Source organism: Uloborus diversus, chromosome 6 (assembly GCF_026930045.1).
Source record: "Uloborus diversus isolate 005 chromosome 6, Udiv.v.3.1, whole genome shotgun sequence".
In the NCBI taxonomy this organism is placed as follows: domain Eukaryota; kingdom Metazoa; phylum Arthropoda; class Arachnida; order Araneae; family Uloboridae; genus Uloborus; species Uloborus diversus.
The window spans coordinates 26,789,600-26,809,240 of record NC_072736.1 but is presented as its reverse complement, the minus strand read 5'-3'; the positions used below and the strand labels follow the sequence as shown (position 1 = coordinate 26,809,240).

The 19,641-nt window shown below is 32.7% G+C and overlaps 1 protein-coding gene across 1 annotated transcript in view; it reads right to left on the bottom strand.

The window, feature by feature from the left end:
* The window catches only part of LOC129225217 (transcription elongation factor SPT5-like), an 82,655-nt gene that overhangs the window by 46,691 nt on the left and 16,323 nt on the right, over positions 1–19,641 (bottom strand). Inside the window, exon 3 of the mRNA XM_054859786.1 lies at positions 15,197–15,361. Coding sequence (XP_054715761.1) covers positions 15,197–15,361 — 165 coding nt within the window. The remainder of the gene's footprint in view (positions 1–15,196; positions 15,362–19,641) is intronic.

The following is a 19,641-nucleotide window of genomic DNA, read 5'->3' as shown; positions in this document are numbered from 1 at the left end:
AGAATAGAATGAATAGGAGCAAAACGTCTGCTAAAAAGCTTTTTTTTTCCTTTTCATCCATCGTTTTTTTTAAATGTTTCCCAGCACTTTGCAATAGATAGATCCCCGACTTTCTCAAACAATTAGATAATTTTGAGAACTCCTCAATTTCATCTCCGAGAAAAAAAAAACGAGTCATTTGTTATACACCGTGTTGACTGCTCAATGGGATTGCATGTGTTTTAAATCCAACGGTGACAAGAATTTTTTTTAGGTTTAATATTTTTAATCATCATGTGTTTTTTAATTTTTTTTTTCATCAGCACTTTAAATAATAAGAACTTGAACTATCCGTTATAATTATAACAAATTGACGGTGTTACACAAAAATGGGTCAACCCACCAAGCAAGTACTTTTGAGTAAATTGAGTTCTAAACTGAACTTCATAGATGGCATATTAAAATAGAATTTGGCTTAAATCGTCTTTGTATCCCCGTAATGTATCAGTTTATCTGCCAACCTATGTGAATAACTCATTATTTTCTTGAAAATTTTTGTTGGATAACTCATTTTTGTATAACACCGTCCAATTCATCTATTTTCGTTTAGCAAAGATAAAATTTATAAAAGTACAAGCAGTATAAATATTTAAAACAGTGATTTCTAACATTTTTTTTATCCGTCGCCCCCCTTACCTTTTTCCATGGAAAAAAGCAAATTTTAGGGCAACGTAAAATCGATATTAGGTATCTTTTGCATACAGTGAAACCTGTGTAAGTTGACCTCTCGCGGTGCAGTACTTTGGTGGTCAACTTATAAAGGGCAGTAATGATTTTTTGAAATATTTTTTGTCATTTCTCGTACCGTGTATTCATTTTTCGAGGAATTCACCTTTATTATTCTTTCTGTTCAACTAACTTTCATTGTTCAACATTATTGAAAGTGAAACCATAATTAAAAATACTATTCAAATAGTTTTATTATTTTTTCCTTGCTTTAAACTATATTAGACGCCGTAGTTTTAGAAATTCCATATGTGCCAGCTAATTTTCTCTGGCTTTCTCCTTTTTCAATTTATTTTAATATTTCATATTTTTTATTCATTTCAAGTTCAAAACTTTCTTTTTGAAGGCTCTTTATGTAACACTTACAGCCCAAAGAGCAACAAGTTCGACTCTCTCAGTTCATGAAGGCAAAATTAAAATGTCCTATATCTTAATCCCTTGCACCAGAAATAAGCCAGAAGGGCTCTTTAGCAAGCCCATATCTGCGTACCCGCAGTGCGGGGGGCTCACTTCCTCAAGAGGGCTGACGGCCCTAGAAATTGAAGAAAAAAAAAAAGAAAAAAAAGAAATTTAATTTGAATTCTGAAATTTTGAATTCAAATTATGTATTTCGCAATCACGAACTGCCACAGGACCCTACTCATTGGAGTTACTGTTTCTAGAAACGGCTCCTGTCCCCCCAAGCCTGCCCCTCCTCTTGGGCGGTTACGTGTGCATAGTTGTGTGTGTGTGTAGGTTTGTGTGTGTAAGTGTTGGCTTGTGTGTGTGTGCGTAGGCCTGTGTGTATGCACGTAAGCGTGTGTGAGTGTATGTGTGTGAAGTCGTGTTTTTGTATGTGTGTGTGTAGGATATGGATGCCTACCGTGCCTGGACATGGACCAGGAGTAGCGGATAGCTCAGGACCGGGGGACAGCCGCGCCTGCGGAAATCGACGGGCGGTGGTGCTGGTGTCCCAAGCTGAAAAAGGAACTGGACGCCAAAAGAACGGTCAAATGAAAGCAATAAGCAATCGTGATTGCTCAAAAAAAAAAATAATAATAATAATAATAATAATAATTTCAATTCTGAAATTTTGAATCCAAATTATGTTTTTCGCAATCACGAACTGAGACAGGACCCTACTCATTGGAGTTATTGTTTCTAGAAACGGCTCCTGTCCCCCCCAAGCCTGCCTCTCCTCCTACGTGTGCATAGTTGTGTGTGTGCGTAGACCTGTGTGTATGCACGTAGGCGTGTGTGAATGTATGTGTGCGAAGTCGTGTGTGTGTATGTGTGTGAACGTGCGTGTGTGTAGGACATGGACGCCTCCGACCAGGAGATCGGATAGCTCAAAACCGGAGCAGGCGCGCCGCGCCGCCAGCAGAGGACGGTGGGCAGTGGTGCTGGTGTCCCTGGTCCAAGTTGAAAAAGGCACGGTCACCAAAAACGGTCAAATGAGAACAATAAGCAATCATGATTGCTCATTAAAAAAAAAAAAAAAACACTAGCATTAAGACTTATTAACTTTACAAATAGACACTTAGCAACTAGGGAGATGCTCTACCCATTTTGTTGTAGAGGGCCCAAAATGTACAGATCCGGGCCTTAGCGCAATTCCAGTATTGCCACAACCTATTGCAACTGAAAGAAAACTTTTTGTACTTTTCTACTGACACCTATTTTTATTGAACAAAGTACAAAATACTATCTCAAATAGAACAACAAATGAAAAACAAGTTTGGAGAATAAAGAGCAGCATAAACTTTATGCTGCTGTTTAGTTAGTAAAATGCTAGTTCGTCATCAAAGCATTAAAAACATTCTTGGAAAGCTATCAAATAATAATAATAATACAGTAATAATAAATTAATAAATAATAAAATAAAATAATTTACTGAAGAAAGTTTTAAAAAATAAACCAAGTGATAAACTTACAAAGTTTTTTTTTTTACAATACTCCAAATCAAATTTGGCGTACATTAGTGGTCAAGATAGACAGGTGGTCAAGTTACAGAAGTTTTCCTTCATTATATAAGATAGGACTAATTCCGTTACTGACAAAAGAGGTCAACATAGACAGGTGGTCAACTTACAAGGGTGGTCATTACTGTACTTAATTTTACTGTACTTAATTTTAATTTAAAGCCTAAATACTGTACCAATTTTATCCACTTATTGTTACACACATTTTTTATGTTTTTTTTTCAAGAGTAATAAATTTTTGAAGGGAGATAATAAACTAAGATTATTAATGTACTTCTCAAAGACAGCAGAGCATTTTTCTCCCCCCCCCCTTTTTTTGGTATAAAATTTAGGATTTGGAAGAATAAAAAACTTTGGCAGTTTAAACTTGAAGAAAAAAAAAGAAGAAGAGAGATAAGGGTTTTATTTCGGTATCCAGAACCTGCCCTGAGTACAATTCGTATGCATGTCTAAGATATGAGGATGTGCATGGCCCTCCTGAACTTAATTCATTTCTTTTTTAAACTCATGATTTTTTGTCTAACCGTTTCACAAGAAAATTTAGAAGCTCTCATGTTGATGTCTGTAGAGAAGGACATTTTAAATCGAATAGATTCAAAAGATACCATTGATGTTGTTGCTCAACAAAGTAAACTTTTTGTAAGAAAGATTAATGTTGTAGAAATGTGTTTTTTTCTCCCGATTTCTTTTATTTTTATCTTTAGTACCAAGTAGTCTTTAACGGATATTCATAATATATTACTTTTAAGGAAAAAATTTAAGTTACATGCTTTGAAGGAAATGTTTTGATAAAATTAAAAAGGAATGTTGGAAAATTTAAGTAATTATTATGTCTTAAATACTGTAAAATTTTGTTTCCCTATCTTTTAAAGGGATACACTAAGTTATAGAAGAAAAAAAATATTAGGTTCTTTAAACATATTTTAAGTATTTAATAATATTTCATCAAAAAATCTTTATTTTTGAAGTTTTTTCCTGTTAACTGATTTGTAATGCTTGTTTACAGATTTTTCTTTCTTAGCTAGATTGATAAGTGTGATTGCTTTAAGTGTTTTTGCCCATTTTAATCATAAATATAATTTAAAATATAAGTAATAATATATCTATTTTTACTTATATTTTTAATGTTACAATCTTAAAGGCAAATCTAAACTTTCCGAATCTAAAATGCAGTATTCCCAGAAACATTATTTTTTAATTCATAAGTAGCACCACCATATTGCAACTAGTACGAAAATTACATTTTTAAAAATCTTATCATCATATACTTTTCAATTTTAATGTTATTATTCAGTGTCAAATTGATAAATGCAATGTTTAAATTCGTTAAAAAGCATACTTCCAAATTTCGGATAAAATTTTTCCGAATAAAATGATAAGATTTAGCACTAATTTGAAATTTACAAAGTTATTATTAGATTTTTCAGTTTGACGAAATTAGGGTCTGGTATGAAAACATTTTTACTGGTTCTTGAAGAGTAATATTATTTTTGTCATTTTTAGTTTATTACTCTTGAGTAACTTTTTTTCAAATATTATTTCGTTTTCATTAATTTCGTTTAATTTATGTCATTAAAAAGGTTTAAGTCGGACCATTTCTATATTGTGCTTTCTTTCGTTACTCGATTATTATTTATTTTCAGCAAGCATGTAAACGCATACAGTAGAAGTATAAATAGTTATATTTTTGGTTTAAGCGGTTGAGTTTCATTTTGTTGAACATCTTCGTAGGTTAAACTGTAGTTGAACATATTTACTTACGAAAAAGAATACGCACATCTTATTGCTTTTCCCAATACATTTCTTCGTTTTCACTTTAAATCTTGGAAGCTGATAAATAAATTGTTCTTACTTGAAAACGTTGTGAGTCAGTGGAATATTATTATTAAAGGCAAGTTAATATGTATCATAGGCCACACATATACCATAAAGCACAAGCGCTGCCAGAACTTGCCTTCTGTGGAGAGGGGAGATGAGTTTGGTCATAACCATCTTTACATGCATATAAACTACTGTATTAAAATTATTAGCAATCTAAATCTACGTTTCGATTTCGATTCCAAGTCACAACTGACTACAACTGTATTTATGTCGAGAAGGAGACCGCAATCCCCCCACCCCAAGTGTATATCCCATGATTTTCACTTTAGTTCTTAGAACCTGACAAATAAATTCACTAGATAACATTTTGAGAGATACCTTTGAAAATCAGTTTTCTCACTGAGACAAATGGCGACTTTTCGGGCGAAACTCTTTTTTTTTTTTTTTTTGTAGATTAATTCGGGCTTATCCGATATTTCCGATCAGTTCTCACTGTCTCATGATCTGTGATGTATTCATTCTAAACGGATTTATTACGTTTGGTTTACATGAAATTTTTCATCAGTTTGAATACGTACAATACAATTTTAAGAAAAGACTTAAAAAAAAGAGTTTTTTCTAAAGGGTAAATAGTACCGCTCATGGCCATATGAGGTAGTGAAAAGCAAGGGATGCAAGAGGAAAAATTGAAAATTTGGAGATAACCAGTACAAATGGTAGGTGGACCCCTCCTCTGTCTTGGGGCAAGAGATAGTACCAGCAGCCCTGGTAGGTGCCGCTGTACAGCATGATTTAGAAAAAATTCAATGAAAGCCTACCTAGGATGTAATCTTTATACGAATTTTACTCAAAACTTGAAAATGTCTACTTACACCCCTTTGCTTCTCATTGCCTCAAATGTATTACGTTTTATGTTTTAAATAAGATTTTTATTCATTTTTACATAAACGAAATACTCTTAAATGCGGATTTTCAAAGAAGCCACACAGTTTTCACAGTGGTTTTTTATTACGTAGAGAGCAATTTAAGCTTGCAAATATTTTTGAGAAAGTTAGATCCTTGAAATATCATCTGTATATTATGGGCGTTTGCTGTATGCTTAGTTTAAATCAATCTGCCGACTAGTTTGCTTGAAATGAAAAGTTAAATAAGGATTTCTGAAAAAAGAAAAAAAAAATCTTGGTATTTCAGCGGGGGGAGAGAGGTGAGGCTGCTGGAGGAACCTTTTTTTTTTTTTTTTTTTGAAAAAACACACTAGAAACTTTTTAGGTTTGGAAAACTACAGCCAAACTTTTTTGGATGGGGCCGGCATGAATTTTTTTTTTCCACATTAAAAGTTTAGGGCCGGTCCGCCCCTGGTTCTACAGAGCATGGATCTGTCGGTTTGGAGTTCCGGACTTCATCACTATGGACCAACAAGACAGTTCGAATACGAACTCTTTACGTCTCTTGCAAAGTTCCTGGGAATCGATAAGATTCGGACATCACCCTACCATCAGTCTTCTAATGGACTGGTGGAAAGGTTCCACCGTTCCCTCAAGCAGTTGTTGTTACGCTGTCACACTTCGACTCATTGGTAAGAGGTCCTTCCTGCAGTGCTTTTGGGGCTCCAAACAGCTTACAAAGCTGATCTTGCTGCAACCGCTGATGAAATGGTGTACGGCTCATCTTTGCATCTTCCAGGAGAGTTTTTCCAGCCCATGGACATCAGCATAGCCCTCGACCCTACCCAGTTTGTACACAAGCTGAAAGACTGTATATCCTCTTTAAAGCCAGTGCCAACTAGTGCCATGGTAAACAGTGTCTTTGTGAAGAAGAACTTGTTAATGTCTACTCGTGTGTTTCTTCGGATGGACTCCCTATGAAAGTCTTTGGAGTCAACTTGCTCCGGGTTTATGAGCTGGTGTCTAGACAGGAAAAGACTTTTTGCATTAAAATTAACAGCAAGGAGGCAGTTGTGAGTATCGATCTGCTAAAATCTGCTTTCCTTTGGGTTCTGGATACTATATCAACCCCATCACCTCCAGTACAACCTGAAAAGTTGACTCTGGCATCCTTGGAACAACCTGCTAATGCTCCATCAAAAACCATCCAACAGTTTTACACCACACAATCAGGGGGTCGTGTTCGGTTCCATAAATATTTATGAAGTGAATCGTTGTCACTGGAGGGGAAGTACTGTGGGGACTCCAGGTCAGTGGAACTCCAGGACTCTTCTTCAGTCTTTTGCAACTCCAGATAACCAGTGCACATACAGGTATTTGATCAATCTACGCGGCCAAAAAGTCAATTTTATAGAATGTTAAATGGTTACAAAAAAATTAGTTGAGTCTCTAGATGACAGGTGTGAAAACATCACCCCGCCCTTCCCTCCTCTTGTCTATGCCATCCAGTCGAAATTTGATCGTCGCAATCGGTACATGAGTCAGTCATCGGCATTGTTCCATGACAAACGTCAACTTTATCAACGATTATTTATTACTTTACCTACTTTTCGCAAATAAGTGTGATGGATTCTCATACAGCAGGTAATTATTGTTAAGAATAATTTGGGTTCCCTTTATTTTTGATAATTATTAAATTGAAATTAAGTATTTCAAGAGTTACACTTTTTTTGCTATTATTTATGTTTAATTAGACATTTCAAACACGAATAAAGTTAGATCATGTCATAAATCGTTATTAGTTGAAAAATTTAAAAAGGTCTTAGTAACAAATAATCAAACAATTAGCCACGGAAAAGCGCGGATAAGGATTGCATACATACTTTGAATATTTTTCTCAAAACAACCAAAAATACTTCTTTATATTTAAAGCAATTTTCAAGACTGTATTTTGGTTGTAGGTTCCCAAGGCATCTCAGAGGTGAGAATTGTAACCCGTAAATACTTATACGATCGCATTCAAAAACTAAATTTGCCTAATTTTGAACAAAAAATAAGTTTTCTAAGAGAAGAACTTCTTTTGAGTGAAAATTATACAGAAGACCAAACTGAGAGCTTGAAACGCAATTTTGCGGCATTTAAATCACAAATCAAACAACGGTGGTCAAAAGCTCATAAAAAGGAAGACATATTTCTAAAATACAATTATTCATGGCTAAAAGGAACGTTTGAAATTCCTGTGCTTACACAAAGTCGACCAGGCCGACCACAAAAGTTATTTCAAAAGTCAAGTGAAAGGACAAAAAGGAGGAAGACTCGGGATGTTACTCCTACACAAGTCTACTGTGGAAAGAGACATCATCACACATGCTGCCCAAGTTGAGTTGCGGAAAAGTGGTAAATGAGATGCTTCTGATATACTCAAAGACATCACAAGCACTCCAACACGAGCAACAAATTATAAAAGATCATTTTCAGAATCAAGAAAGGAGAAAAAGTCTCGTCTTACGCCATTAGAAGCGTTGTCAATGTTTGTTGAAGCCGATTTAACTCGTCAACAATATGAAGTTATAAGAAATACTAATAAGAAGTCTTTTCCTTGTTACACCCTTTTACAGAAAGTGAAAACAGAATGTTACCCACCTACAGAATCGTGCAAAATAGCATTCACCAGTGCCGAATGCGATTTACAACCTTTGATTGATCATACTGTTACACGTTTATGTAACAGTTTGGAAGAAATTTGAAGAAGATTGAATGAACACGAGCGAGAAAGTCTGAAAATTATTTGTAAATGGAGATGTGATGGCTCTCACCAGTCCCAATTTAAACAAAAATTTGAAATTAATGATGACTCAGACGCGAATATATTTCAGAGCTGCTTCGTTCCCTTGCGGCTAGTTTGTGGCAATGAACGCGAGAGGATATTATGGCAAAATCCAACACCTTCTTCTCCTCGTTTATGCCGTTCTATAAGATTTCGCTTCGTCAAAGAGACCATTGATATTACAGAAGAAGAAATTAGTTACATAGAAAATTCAAAAAAGTCACTACATGCAACAGAAGTGAACTTGAATGAGAAGAAATTTTTAGTGAGTCATGTCTTCATCATGTCCATGGTAGATGGCAAGGTGTGTAACGCTGCAACTGGCACAAAATCCACAAGTCGATGCTACATATGCAACGCAACTTCAACTGAATTCAATCGATTGGATGTTGCAAAACAAATTAGCTCTGAGGCTACAGAGTTTGGGCTTTCAGTATTACATGCTAGAATTCGGATTTTCGAAAGTATTCTCGACCTCGCGTATAATTTGCAAGGTAAAAAGTACCATCAGAGGAAAACCGAAGCGGAAAAAAAGATGGAAAAAGATAGAAAATTGGAAATACTGGCCAAGTTTCGAAAAGAAACTGGTTTGTTAGTGGACGTACCAAAGGCTAATTTCGGAAATACCAATGACGGGAACACGAGCAGGAGATTCTTTGAAGACCCTAAATTGGCTTCAGAAATTACGGATATCAGTTATGATTTAATATACAGATTAAAGGTCATACTAGAAACTATCTCGAGCGGGCATTTAACTGACTTTGAAAAATACGATATATATGCTTTAGAAACTGCTCGCTTATACGTCGAATTATATCCTTGGCATCCAATGACACCAACGATGCATAAAATCCTTATCCATGGGGCAGTTGTGATAAAAAAACGCATTGTTGCCGATAGGGCAACTTTCGGAAGAGGCCGCGGAAGCCCGAAATAAACATTTCAGGGCGTACAGGCAAAACTTTGCAAGAAAATTTTCTACAGAATAATGCAATAGAGACATTTTTAATCGTCTTCTTCTTACTTAAGACTCTCTTCTTAGCAGCATGAGAATGGTAAAAAGAAGAAAACTGAACAATGTTTTGCCAGAAACATTAGCTTTGCTAATGCCTGCGGCGATGCCCGATTCCGAATCCTCGGAAACCGAGGAATGATAAAAAATATAACTAATTTTATAGTTATACTAATGTAACATTAACTAATTTTTTAATTATACTAATGTAACATAAATTAATTTTGTAATTATACTATAATTATGTCAATAATAAAATTATAAAAAGATAATCATGTTAATTGTTTTAAAATTTTATTTTTATCATGTTTTTCTATTGTAACTTGGATATTTTAACAGTAATATATAGTTATGAATGAGACATCTTTTTTGTTTTTTTTCATTTGGAGTTGATATAAATCATAAAATAATTTTGACCGCGTAGATTGATCAAATACCCATATGTGCAGCGGTAATTGGCAGAGAACAGCGCGTGCTATTCAACTTGGCTCTGTGGAGTACAAAGTGGAGAAAAACACACGCACGCTGAGTTGGAAGCGGAGTTGTCTTGGAGCGTGTGCAGTGTATGTTTGATCGACAGCAAACTTTTCTAAATGTTACTTTTTAACCTTTTAAACCTTTAATCTTTTAGTAGCCTTTCGCTTGTTTTAATGTTTATATAGTTTTAGCACCAATAAATGTTATTTTGAAGGATAAGCAACTCGTCCTTAGACTCTTTGAAGTCCCATGCCTCCAGCATTCAGCATGTCAAAATCTCTGACATGTTGGAAAGAGCCAAGGAAACACCAGGCACATCCCCCGATAGCAGAGCTTTACTAACTTTGCAAAAGTGCCAAAAGAACAGACTTATCTATCTTTTTCATACTGCCCATGCCTTGGCAAAACACGCAAGGTCGTATACTGATTTTGTATGGCAGTGTAAGTTAGATATCATGAAAAATTTGGATATTGGTGAAAGCTACCAAAACGATAAAGCTTGTAGAAACTTTATTAAGTTTATAGCAAAAACTAGTTTTCATCAGCTTTCCCGTGATTTACAAGGTGTGAAATGTTTTTCGTTATTGTGTGATGAATCTACGGATAATGCAGTTATAGAACAGCTTTTGATTTATATTGTTTTCTGTAAAAAAGGGGAAACCCACACAAAGTTTTTGAACATAGCACCACTACAGAGAACAGATGCTGAATCTATTTTTTTTTTTTTTTTTGGCTCTTCAAAATGCATGTAAAGAAGCATTTCCAGCTTCAGAAGATCCTTTTGACAGGCTGTTGTGCTTTGTTACAGATGGTGCCGCTTCAATGCTAGGACCCAAACTGGGATCAGCACCAGAATTGTAAAGGAGCATCCTGATGTAATAAGATTTCACTGCATGGCACATAGGTTGGAGTTAGCTTATAAAAATACTCTGAAGAATTTTAAAGTATATCATAATGTGGAGAATTTGCTTTCCAAAGTATACAAATTTTACTGTAATTGCCCTCTTAACAGAGCAGAACTCAAGGAAGCGTTCACAACACTGGGTGTCAAACAATTGGTTCCCACCAGAGTTGGTGGAACACGTTGGGTGCCCCATCTAAATACAGCTCTGAAGAACTTTTGGGAAATTTATGAAGCAATGAATGCATATGGTTAATTGCTCTCTTAAATCCGAAACAGATAGAGCTGCTGTAGCCCTTGGAATCTTCAAATTGCTGACACTGATTCGTGCAGCGTTGGAAATAAGTGAAGTTGTCTGTTTACTACAAACAGACAACTAGTGTCAATAACTAGACCTCCAGATTCAGAAAATTTTCAAGTGGCCAATGGCCACTAGACTCAAAAAACTTGGTGGCCACCAGTTTTACCGGGTTTCGAAAACAGCACTCTAGTACGAGAATGGGGGGGGGGGGGGTTCAATTTGTATTTTTTGAAACAAATATTATGAAAGTGGTGCTAAAAGAATGCAAATGAGAAATATAAATTATATTAATCATGGAAATAAAAGAAGCATTGGGTGAAGGTTGGGAGCTCCTGAAGCAAATGGTTCATTCCATCCATTTAAAAAAAAAAATCATTAAACCAAAAATAAAGTAGTGTACACAATACCATGGTCCCACAGTGAGGAAAAAAAAATCCCATAAAAACAACAACAAATTCCTTTAAAATCTTTTTGTAAATCATTGCAAACGCCATGGTAGTAAAAATCAACATGCAATTTACAGTTAATTAGTTTAATGAAAAGAATTAAATACAAGAAAATTAGCACGAAGGGAAAAGAAAAAATATTAGATAAACATATGATTTGAATTTTTTCAAATATTCAATTGTTTTTTTTTTTTTGGCATAAAAATGATTAACTACAAACCTACTTCAGTAATATACAAATTGGCATTTACCAAGAATATATTTCCAAAAAAAAAACATTCTTTTTGCATTTTTTTGAACTAAGAGTATGGAAAAACATGGCGACTACGTTTCATACGCAGCGTCTCCATGTTAGGATGACTATGAAGGGAAAACGATCAAAGGACTGACTATTTGGCTTATATTTTAATCTGATGCTATTGAAGATTTTAAAATTACAACAGTTATTCGAATAAATAGAAACTAGCCCCCGTTGTTTAAACGAATTTCAATGGAACGTATTCCTAATTGATCGCGAGTATTAACATCCACATCACAGCAGAAATATAAGATATAGTTTATAGAAATATAGTTTTTTCTTTCTATTTTTAATGATGTATAGCATTTTTAATGAAATACAGGATTTATGGGTCACCATGAAACATTGATTTTGGCAAAGGAATGATAAAACGGGGCGCGGGAGGGGTGGGGGGCTTTGTACGGTCAAAAACAAGTTGCCTTTTCAAGTTTTAAATTAATTAATTTGTCTTCCTATTTTGATGATTTTCAGAATAAATGTTGTTAGAGTTAATTGGGAATCAAATTGGATCGGAACGACCTTTAAAGCAAAACATAAAACTGTTTAGACAAAGAATTAAAAAAAAGTAATACAGGGTTCATACACTTTTGGTTTAAAAAAAAAATCCCTGACTTTTCCAGGTTATTTTTTAGAAAATTCCAGGTTACTCACTTCATTCAAAATCAGGGTTGGCAAGTTTTTGCCGGGGGCAGAAAAAACCATGGAAAAAACCACGGGTTTTTACCGCCCGGCAAAAATAGGTTTTTGCCAAAGTGGCAAAAATAGATTGTGTTAACAACTTACGGACAGTTTTTTTTTCCTTTTATATAAAAGTAAAAGCATGAAAAGATTTTGATAAAATTTTAATTATTTTTATAGTTAAAAAAAAAATTTAAGGTTTAACTTACTTTTAAAGTTATGGTGCATTTTTATTTCTAAATTTTTAAACATTAACACAAAATTTCACTTTGTAACATCTAAGACAAATAACTTACATTGAAAATGTAATATAGCTTGTTTATTATAGCATTTTTTACAGAATACTAAATATCTATATAAAGTATACTTAATCTAGATACAACTATAAAATAAAAGAAATAAAAGTAATTAAAAAGCAAAATACACATTTCTTTAGATGGAAATATCACTTAAATCACCATAGTCTATACCATCTTCATCAAAACCTATTTGTTGTTTAAGCATGGCATAGCAATAAACTAGCTTCATGAGAGAAGCAACTAACAAACGGTTTCGTATTTTTGATTGTACAAAAGAAAAATTTGAGAAATATCTCTCTATTGCAGCAGAACTTGCAGGACACATTTGAAGAGTTGCTACTAGTGTGCAGAAATCTTTAGGTACTGTACTGCATGTAAATGCAGTATTTCTTTAGTGAGGAAAAGTTAATATTTTTCTATATTCAAGTAAATATTCTGTTGTTAATTAAATAGCTTAAAAATCTTAGTGGGGTAAAAAAAGTGATTAATATATGTATATATATATATATATATACATATAGTTAGAATTCAATCTTTTTATTAATTTACTAAGCTTAAGTAAACATTCCTTGTTTTAGCATTGAAGGAATTAGCTCATTCTGAAAAAATTGTTTTAGCAAACATTTAAAATCTTAATTTTTGCAATCCCAACATTTTTTTTTTGTTTATTTTTCACCTTATAAATTAGAAGTAACATGGAGAGACATAACTAAAATATTAAAGGGCATTATTTATATTATATTGTCACTATTTCTTGATTAACAATATAATGCTACTTTATTTGCAACTAGGTTTCTGCCATTTTTTCCATTTTTGCCGGTTTTTTCCATTTTTGCCATGGTTTTTTCCACTGTCCCGGCAAAAATACCTTTTTGCCGGAAAAAAATCCAACCCTGTTCAAAATTAAGTTTAAGTAACAATATTTTCAAAATAGTCAAAATTGTTCAAAGTAGCAATGCGTAAGAACTAAAACTTTTCCACATGTAAAATTAAAAAAAAAAACTTGGATTTTTTCTTTAAAAAAATTCTGTCACAAGTTTTTTTTTTTTTTTTTTTTTTTTTTTTTTTAACATTTTGTTCAAAATTGTTTTCATTTGTTTACTATTTGTTAAAAGCAAAGTGCTTTCAACATATTTTAGCATTTCTTTGCTGCCACATGTCATGCATATTAGCGTTTCGCTGTAATTGGTAGCAATCTTTCTTCGCTTTTGGTTTACGATTCTTTTCTTTTTATTTTCTTATTAGTATGTAACACAAAACATATTGAGCAAAGTACAAAGCTATTTTTCAGTATAAATATGATTAACTATGTTGCATCGATGGGCATACCATACAATGCATTCTAATAAAAATCAACATCCGTCAATCATAGGTCAAGGCCAATAATCAGTTTTTTTTTTCTTTTGCATATAAAGGATGCTTGCATTAAAATTTAAATTTTCTTTTTTGCACATTTACTTTCAATAGACGTTGCTTTCAATAGATAATTGAGATAAACATCTAATTATGTGTTTGTAATTTTTTGTCTACTTCCATCTCGCCAACGACCAAATATGGCGACTAAGTAAAAAGTTTAAGATAATGAGTAGATTTTTGAATTTGTAGCATAAAAGTAGTTATAAATAATTAATTCTTAAAAAACTAAAATTAAGACAAAATAGTCAGATTTTAGCACATAAGCGTCTAAATCAATTACAATTAAAAAAATGTTCTGGAGATAAAATTTTGCATTTTTCCAGAAAATAATTACGAATTACCCGGAAAAAAGTGGAAATTTTGCGTTGTTGTCAGTAGCTTGCATTGCAATAAACATCCAATGCCATTTTCGGAATCAGTAAAAGTTTGCTCGGACCAGTAAAATCTTTTAGCTACTAGTCTCATGGACCAGTTGCTACATTTTCTTAATTTCTAGCTCTGATAGTATTAATCTTTTCTATTGAAACTTTTTAAAATACAAACTTATTTGGTTTTGCAAACATCCACATAAGAGTACATTCAAAACGAAAAGATAAAAAAATGATATATTATGAAACTTGAAATTTACGCCTTAGAGATGAGCAATTCGATTCCCAGAAGTTTGACTCCCTGAAAGCGCCCATGTTCCAAAATTGAAATATGCTATTTTGAAAGGGCATATCTTTCAAAAATATCATTGTACATTTCTACAAGCATTTTTAAATCATACATTGAAATATTTTTTACAAATAAATTAAATATCATCACATTTTCTGAAAAAGCTCATTTTTTATGAGAAAAAGCTGCAGAACACTAGAAAAATACTGATTTTTAAAAAATTGCAATTAAAAAAACATTAATATACCAACAACCAAATAGCACTTCAAAATAAGACTTAAAGTATTGATAAAAATTTGTTCATTTAAAAGTTATTTCTTGGCAAATTTTTAGTTAAATATCATGTTCCATTTTTGGAACATTGGCGGGTAAACAGTCAATGAAAATAAGGTTTTCATAAACAAGGGGACAAATAAGTAGAATTTGTTTAAATAAGAGATAAGCACAACTCACCTCCTCATCCTCTTCATCCAGATCCTCCCCTTCAGGCTCCTCTTCCCCCTCTGGCTCTTCTGCAGCTGCCTCCTGTTCCGTCACTTCTTCTGCTTCATCTTCCGCCACGCCCCCATCAGATTCTTGGTCTGACCCGGCCTCGCTCTTGTTGTCCTCCTGCTCAGCCTGCAGCAAAAAAAGGATGCATTCAATGATTCAATGAGAAACAATTCTTTGGCAGAAAAAAAATAGAATTTTTATTATACAGTTGGCTCTCTTTTTAACGACACTCTATTTAACCACTTTCCCTATTTAACGAAGGCTTTTCACGGTCCCAGATGGTCCACTATAATGTTAAAAGCATTCTATTTGAAGATGGTTTCTACTTAAGGACGATTTTTTGTGTCCCTTGAAAGTCTTTAAACAGAGAGCCAACTGTATTTTGCTACTTTTTTTGTAATATATTAAGTATTTATGTATATTAAATATATTACAGTAATCCCTCGTTATATCGCACTTGTCGAGAGACAATAAAAAAGTTCAATGTATCTGAAAATGAGATAAAACATTGGTTATAAAAAGTAGTTATTCGTTTGATGAGCAGATAAATGATATGTGCTAATAAAACAAATTTAGTTTACCACATTTGAACTAATTTTTCAGTAAAAACAAAAAATTAATTTAGCTTATTAGTAATTCGTTTAGATGAAAATAACAGAATTTTAAAAAAATACCAAGCACTTTTTATAATGCACTCAAAAGGACAAAATAACTTTTCTGGGTCAGAAAGGACAATTTAAGAATTCCTGTAGTTTTCGAAAATTCCAAGAAAATGACATCACAAACGAAGAAAAGTGCGGCTCAAGTCATGAAGAGAATTTATATATATTATCATTATCTACCTTTCAATCATAACTTTGAGTGTTGAAACATGCATATTTTTCTTATTGGGAAAGTTTGGTTTGAAATGACTAGAACCGCACTTTTCTTCGTTTGTGGTGTCCTTTTCTTGGAATTTTCGAAAACTACAGGAATTCGTAAATTGTCCTTTCTGACACAGAAAAGTTATTTTGTCCTTTTGAGTGCATTATAAAAAGTGCTTGGTACTTTTTAAAAAAATCTGTTATTTTATTCTTTTTAGTGTAAATGTATTCCAGAAATATTTTACCCTCATGAAACTACACCTTATTTTTTCATATAAATGCTCGGTACTAAAAGGGATAAAACTTATATACGTGTCTAAAACAGGGTGGCGACAGGAACTGTGAAAAAAAGTTCCCTGACTTTTCCCTGATTAAGTTCATCAAATTTCCCTTATTTATGTTACCAATGATTATGGTTTTCTTTCTTTGCTTTACTTGAAATCCATTGTATGTTTGTATAAAATGCAGTATTTTAAACGTTTTAAGTTATGTAAAGTTGTTGAACTAAAGATATATTTTAAAAAGATGCTACTTTTTCAATAAAATGGTAAAAAAAAAGGACAATTTTTTTTTTTTTTTTGGGGGGGGGGGGGGGGGGGGGGAACCTACAAAACCGTATATTAAATTTTTATACATGGAAAGATTATAGAAAGTTAAAAAAAAATACTTTACTTCCAGAAACTACTTAGCATAAGAATTTTAAGAAACTGTAAAAATTACTTTTAAAAACATGTGTATTTATGATAGAACTAAAAAGTAATTGAAATTATTTTGAACTAAATATTCAAACAAAATAATAATTGTTGCAAGAATAACGAGTAATAGTGAAAGAATAGAAGTAATGTAGTTATTCTTATGTAACTAATTGACATATTTATGCAAAACAGATGAAACCATTTGACATCCATTCATAGGAAGTTTTTCTCTAATCAAGAACATAGGTTTTAATGAATGAATATGGCATTTTAACAATAAAAAATAAGATATTTACTTTAGTACACAAGTTAACTTTATTTCAAATGATTTCAGTATGAAACAAAAAAAATCTTAGATTGCTTTTGTAACAAACAACTTTGAAATACAAGGGAAAAAAGAAAAAAAAAAAGCAATTAGTTAATTTCAAAACATATAAAAGAAGAATACAACTTAGTTATAAAAGTAAACAGGGTTCATACCCTTTAGGCAGAAAAAAATTCAAGCACTTTTTAAGTACTTTTCAAGGTAAAAAATTTTGTTTTCAAGGCAATATCATAAATTTGTACTAAAAATATTGTATGCAGATTTCATTTACTACGAATACATAGAAATAAGGTAATAATACAAAAAAGTATAGGAAAACAAAATTGCTTTTTCTGCAACGAGAGACGCTTTGATGAAAGATCTACTGCGTTGAAAGTTTTTCTGAAAATGTTTGAAAAGTTTGGTCATAAAGAGAAGCAGATACCAAGAGGTTTAATTTTGAGGTTTTTCAAAGGTTGCAACAGTCAGAGGTTTGTATATTTTCTAGAATCAGCAAATTAATACTTTAAAAAAAAAAACTTTCATAAGTGCTTTTAACTTTTATGGGAAGAAAACTAAAATACCCAAGTTCAATGGCATTGCCAGAGAGGAGTTTTTGAAGTCACTCTCCCCCCCCCCCCCCCGGTTTCAACATTTATTTCCAATATCTATACAGTGGTTTATTACAATATAAGGGCGGTTAGGACAAAAACACTACCCAGAAAGTTATTTCAGTTTGCACTATTAAGTTCTAAAAATATTAGGTTTGCAAATCATTTATAAGTATGCAAATCACTTATTCGTATGTATTTATTAGCTGTTCTGCCAATAAGGCATTTCAACTGTCCTCGAGTAAATTTAAAAATTAGGAAGTAAGAAAAGTTTATGAAAGTCCACAGTCCAGTCTCTACACCTCAAAATATACAAAAGCAGCTTAAGCAGTGATAAATACTCTGAATGCAAACTTGAGCCTATTCAGCTTTCATTGATTAACTTGCAATAGAAAATAAATGTGCAAGTTCAGATTTATACAGGGTTCATACTCTATTTGGATGAAAAAATTCCATGACTTTTCCAAGACTTTTTCATGACTTCAATGAAAATTTTCATGACCTTGTTACACGAAGAGAATAGCACTATTTAACCTCAAACTTGGCAATATTTGGAAATGAGCATTAGCAAAACATCTATATGAATGCCACAGCCTCATTGAAGCACTTACTCGTAATTTAAAAAATATAAGTGCACACTTAAGAAACTAAACTATTCTTATTTGTCTTCATCATATAAATTTAAGTAAATCAAAAATGCAGTGAAGCGAATATGATGATGCTAAAATGTCTGATATTTTTTTTAAACAGACAGAATGATATGGAATGGGACAAGGTTGATTGAGTCATCACTAAGTTTCAATAAATTTCCTTCAAAAGTTACCTTTTGGTATCAACAGTGCCTTTAATCATCCACGTAACTTGACAGTATTTTGGTTCTTTGAAGTAAAGCCACATAGTTTAGTTCTTTATGTTTCTAAACCAGATATTTTTTGAAAACACCATTCAGTAATGAATCAATCTTCTGATTCAAAAGTATATTTGTTTTGTTTTCAAATTTGCATACTTTCAAATCTATATAAATTAATAGGTTCAGAAATTCAGGAACACGTTTAATTCCCGACATTGAACATAGCAGTGGGTCACATGGATTAGTTTTGCGTGCCGTACATTGAGCACTAGTGGTTTAGAACATTAAAATTCCTCTTTTTCTGTATTCTATCGCCTGACGTAAGATCTTTATTTTCTAAAACATTTAACAAATTAAGTTAAACTCTAATAAATATAATAATGAAGTCCTTACGAGTGATGGAATCGAACTTGCATACAATTGAACTGCTTTTTTTTTAATGGGCGTGGCAAAACTAAGAACATGAAATTTTGCTACTACAGAATATGAAACATAAGAAGTGTTGAAAATAACAGAAAATTCAAAATAAGTGATGTCCAGGCAGGAAAATCACATCGCAAAAAATGGCAAGGGGCTGCGACAGAAGTAGATGCAATGAGATTTCAAAATTCAGATTTGATTTTTGGATCGTTCAATTTTCCACTTTTAATAGCTTTTTTGTGCTATACTCTTAAATCACTCAAAATTTCTAATGTTCCTTTAGCTACTGTTCCTTTCTCTTTGTCCAGGAAATTTTTCCATGACTTGAAATAAATTTCCATGACTTTCAATGAAAATTTCAATTTTCCATGACTTTTCCAGGTCTGAAATTTTGTTATTTTTTTTCCATGACTTTCCAGGATTTCCATGACCCGTACGAACCCTGTTTATAGAGCCATATTTCGAAATTGAAAAGATTCACAAGAAGTTGACATATATTATGACAAAAGTAGTTTTATTTTGGGAAAAAATGGGTTATTGTGGAAATTAGAATTTAAATTTAGAAAGGCAATAATATTCAGGTGTAATTGTGATTTGTGAGTTCATAAAAAATTACCTGAAAGTTTTAAAGAGCAAAAAGGGGGCGAGGGAGGGGGGAATAAT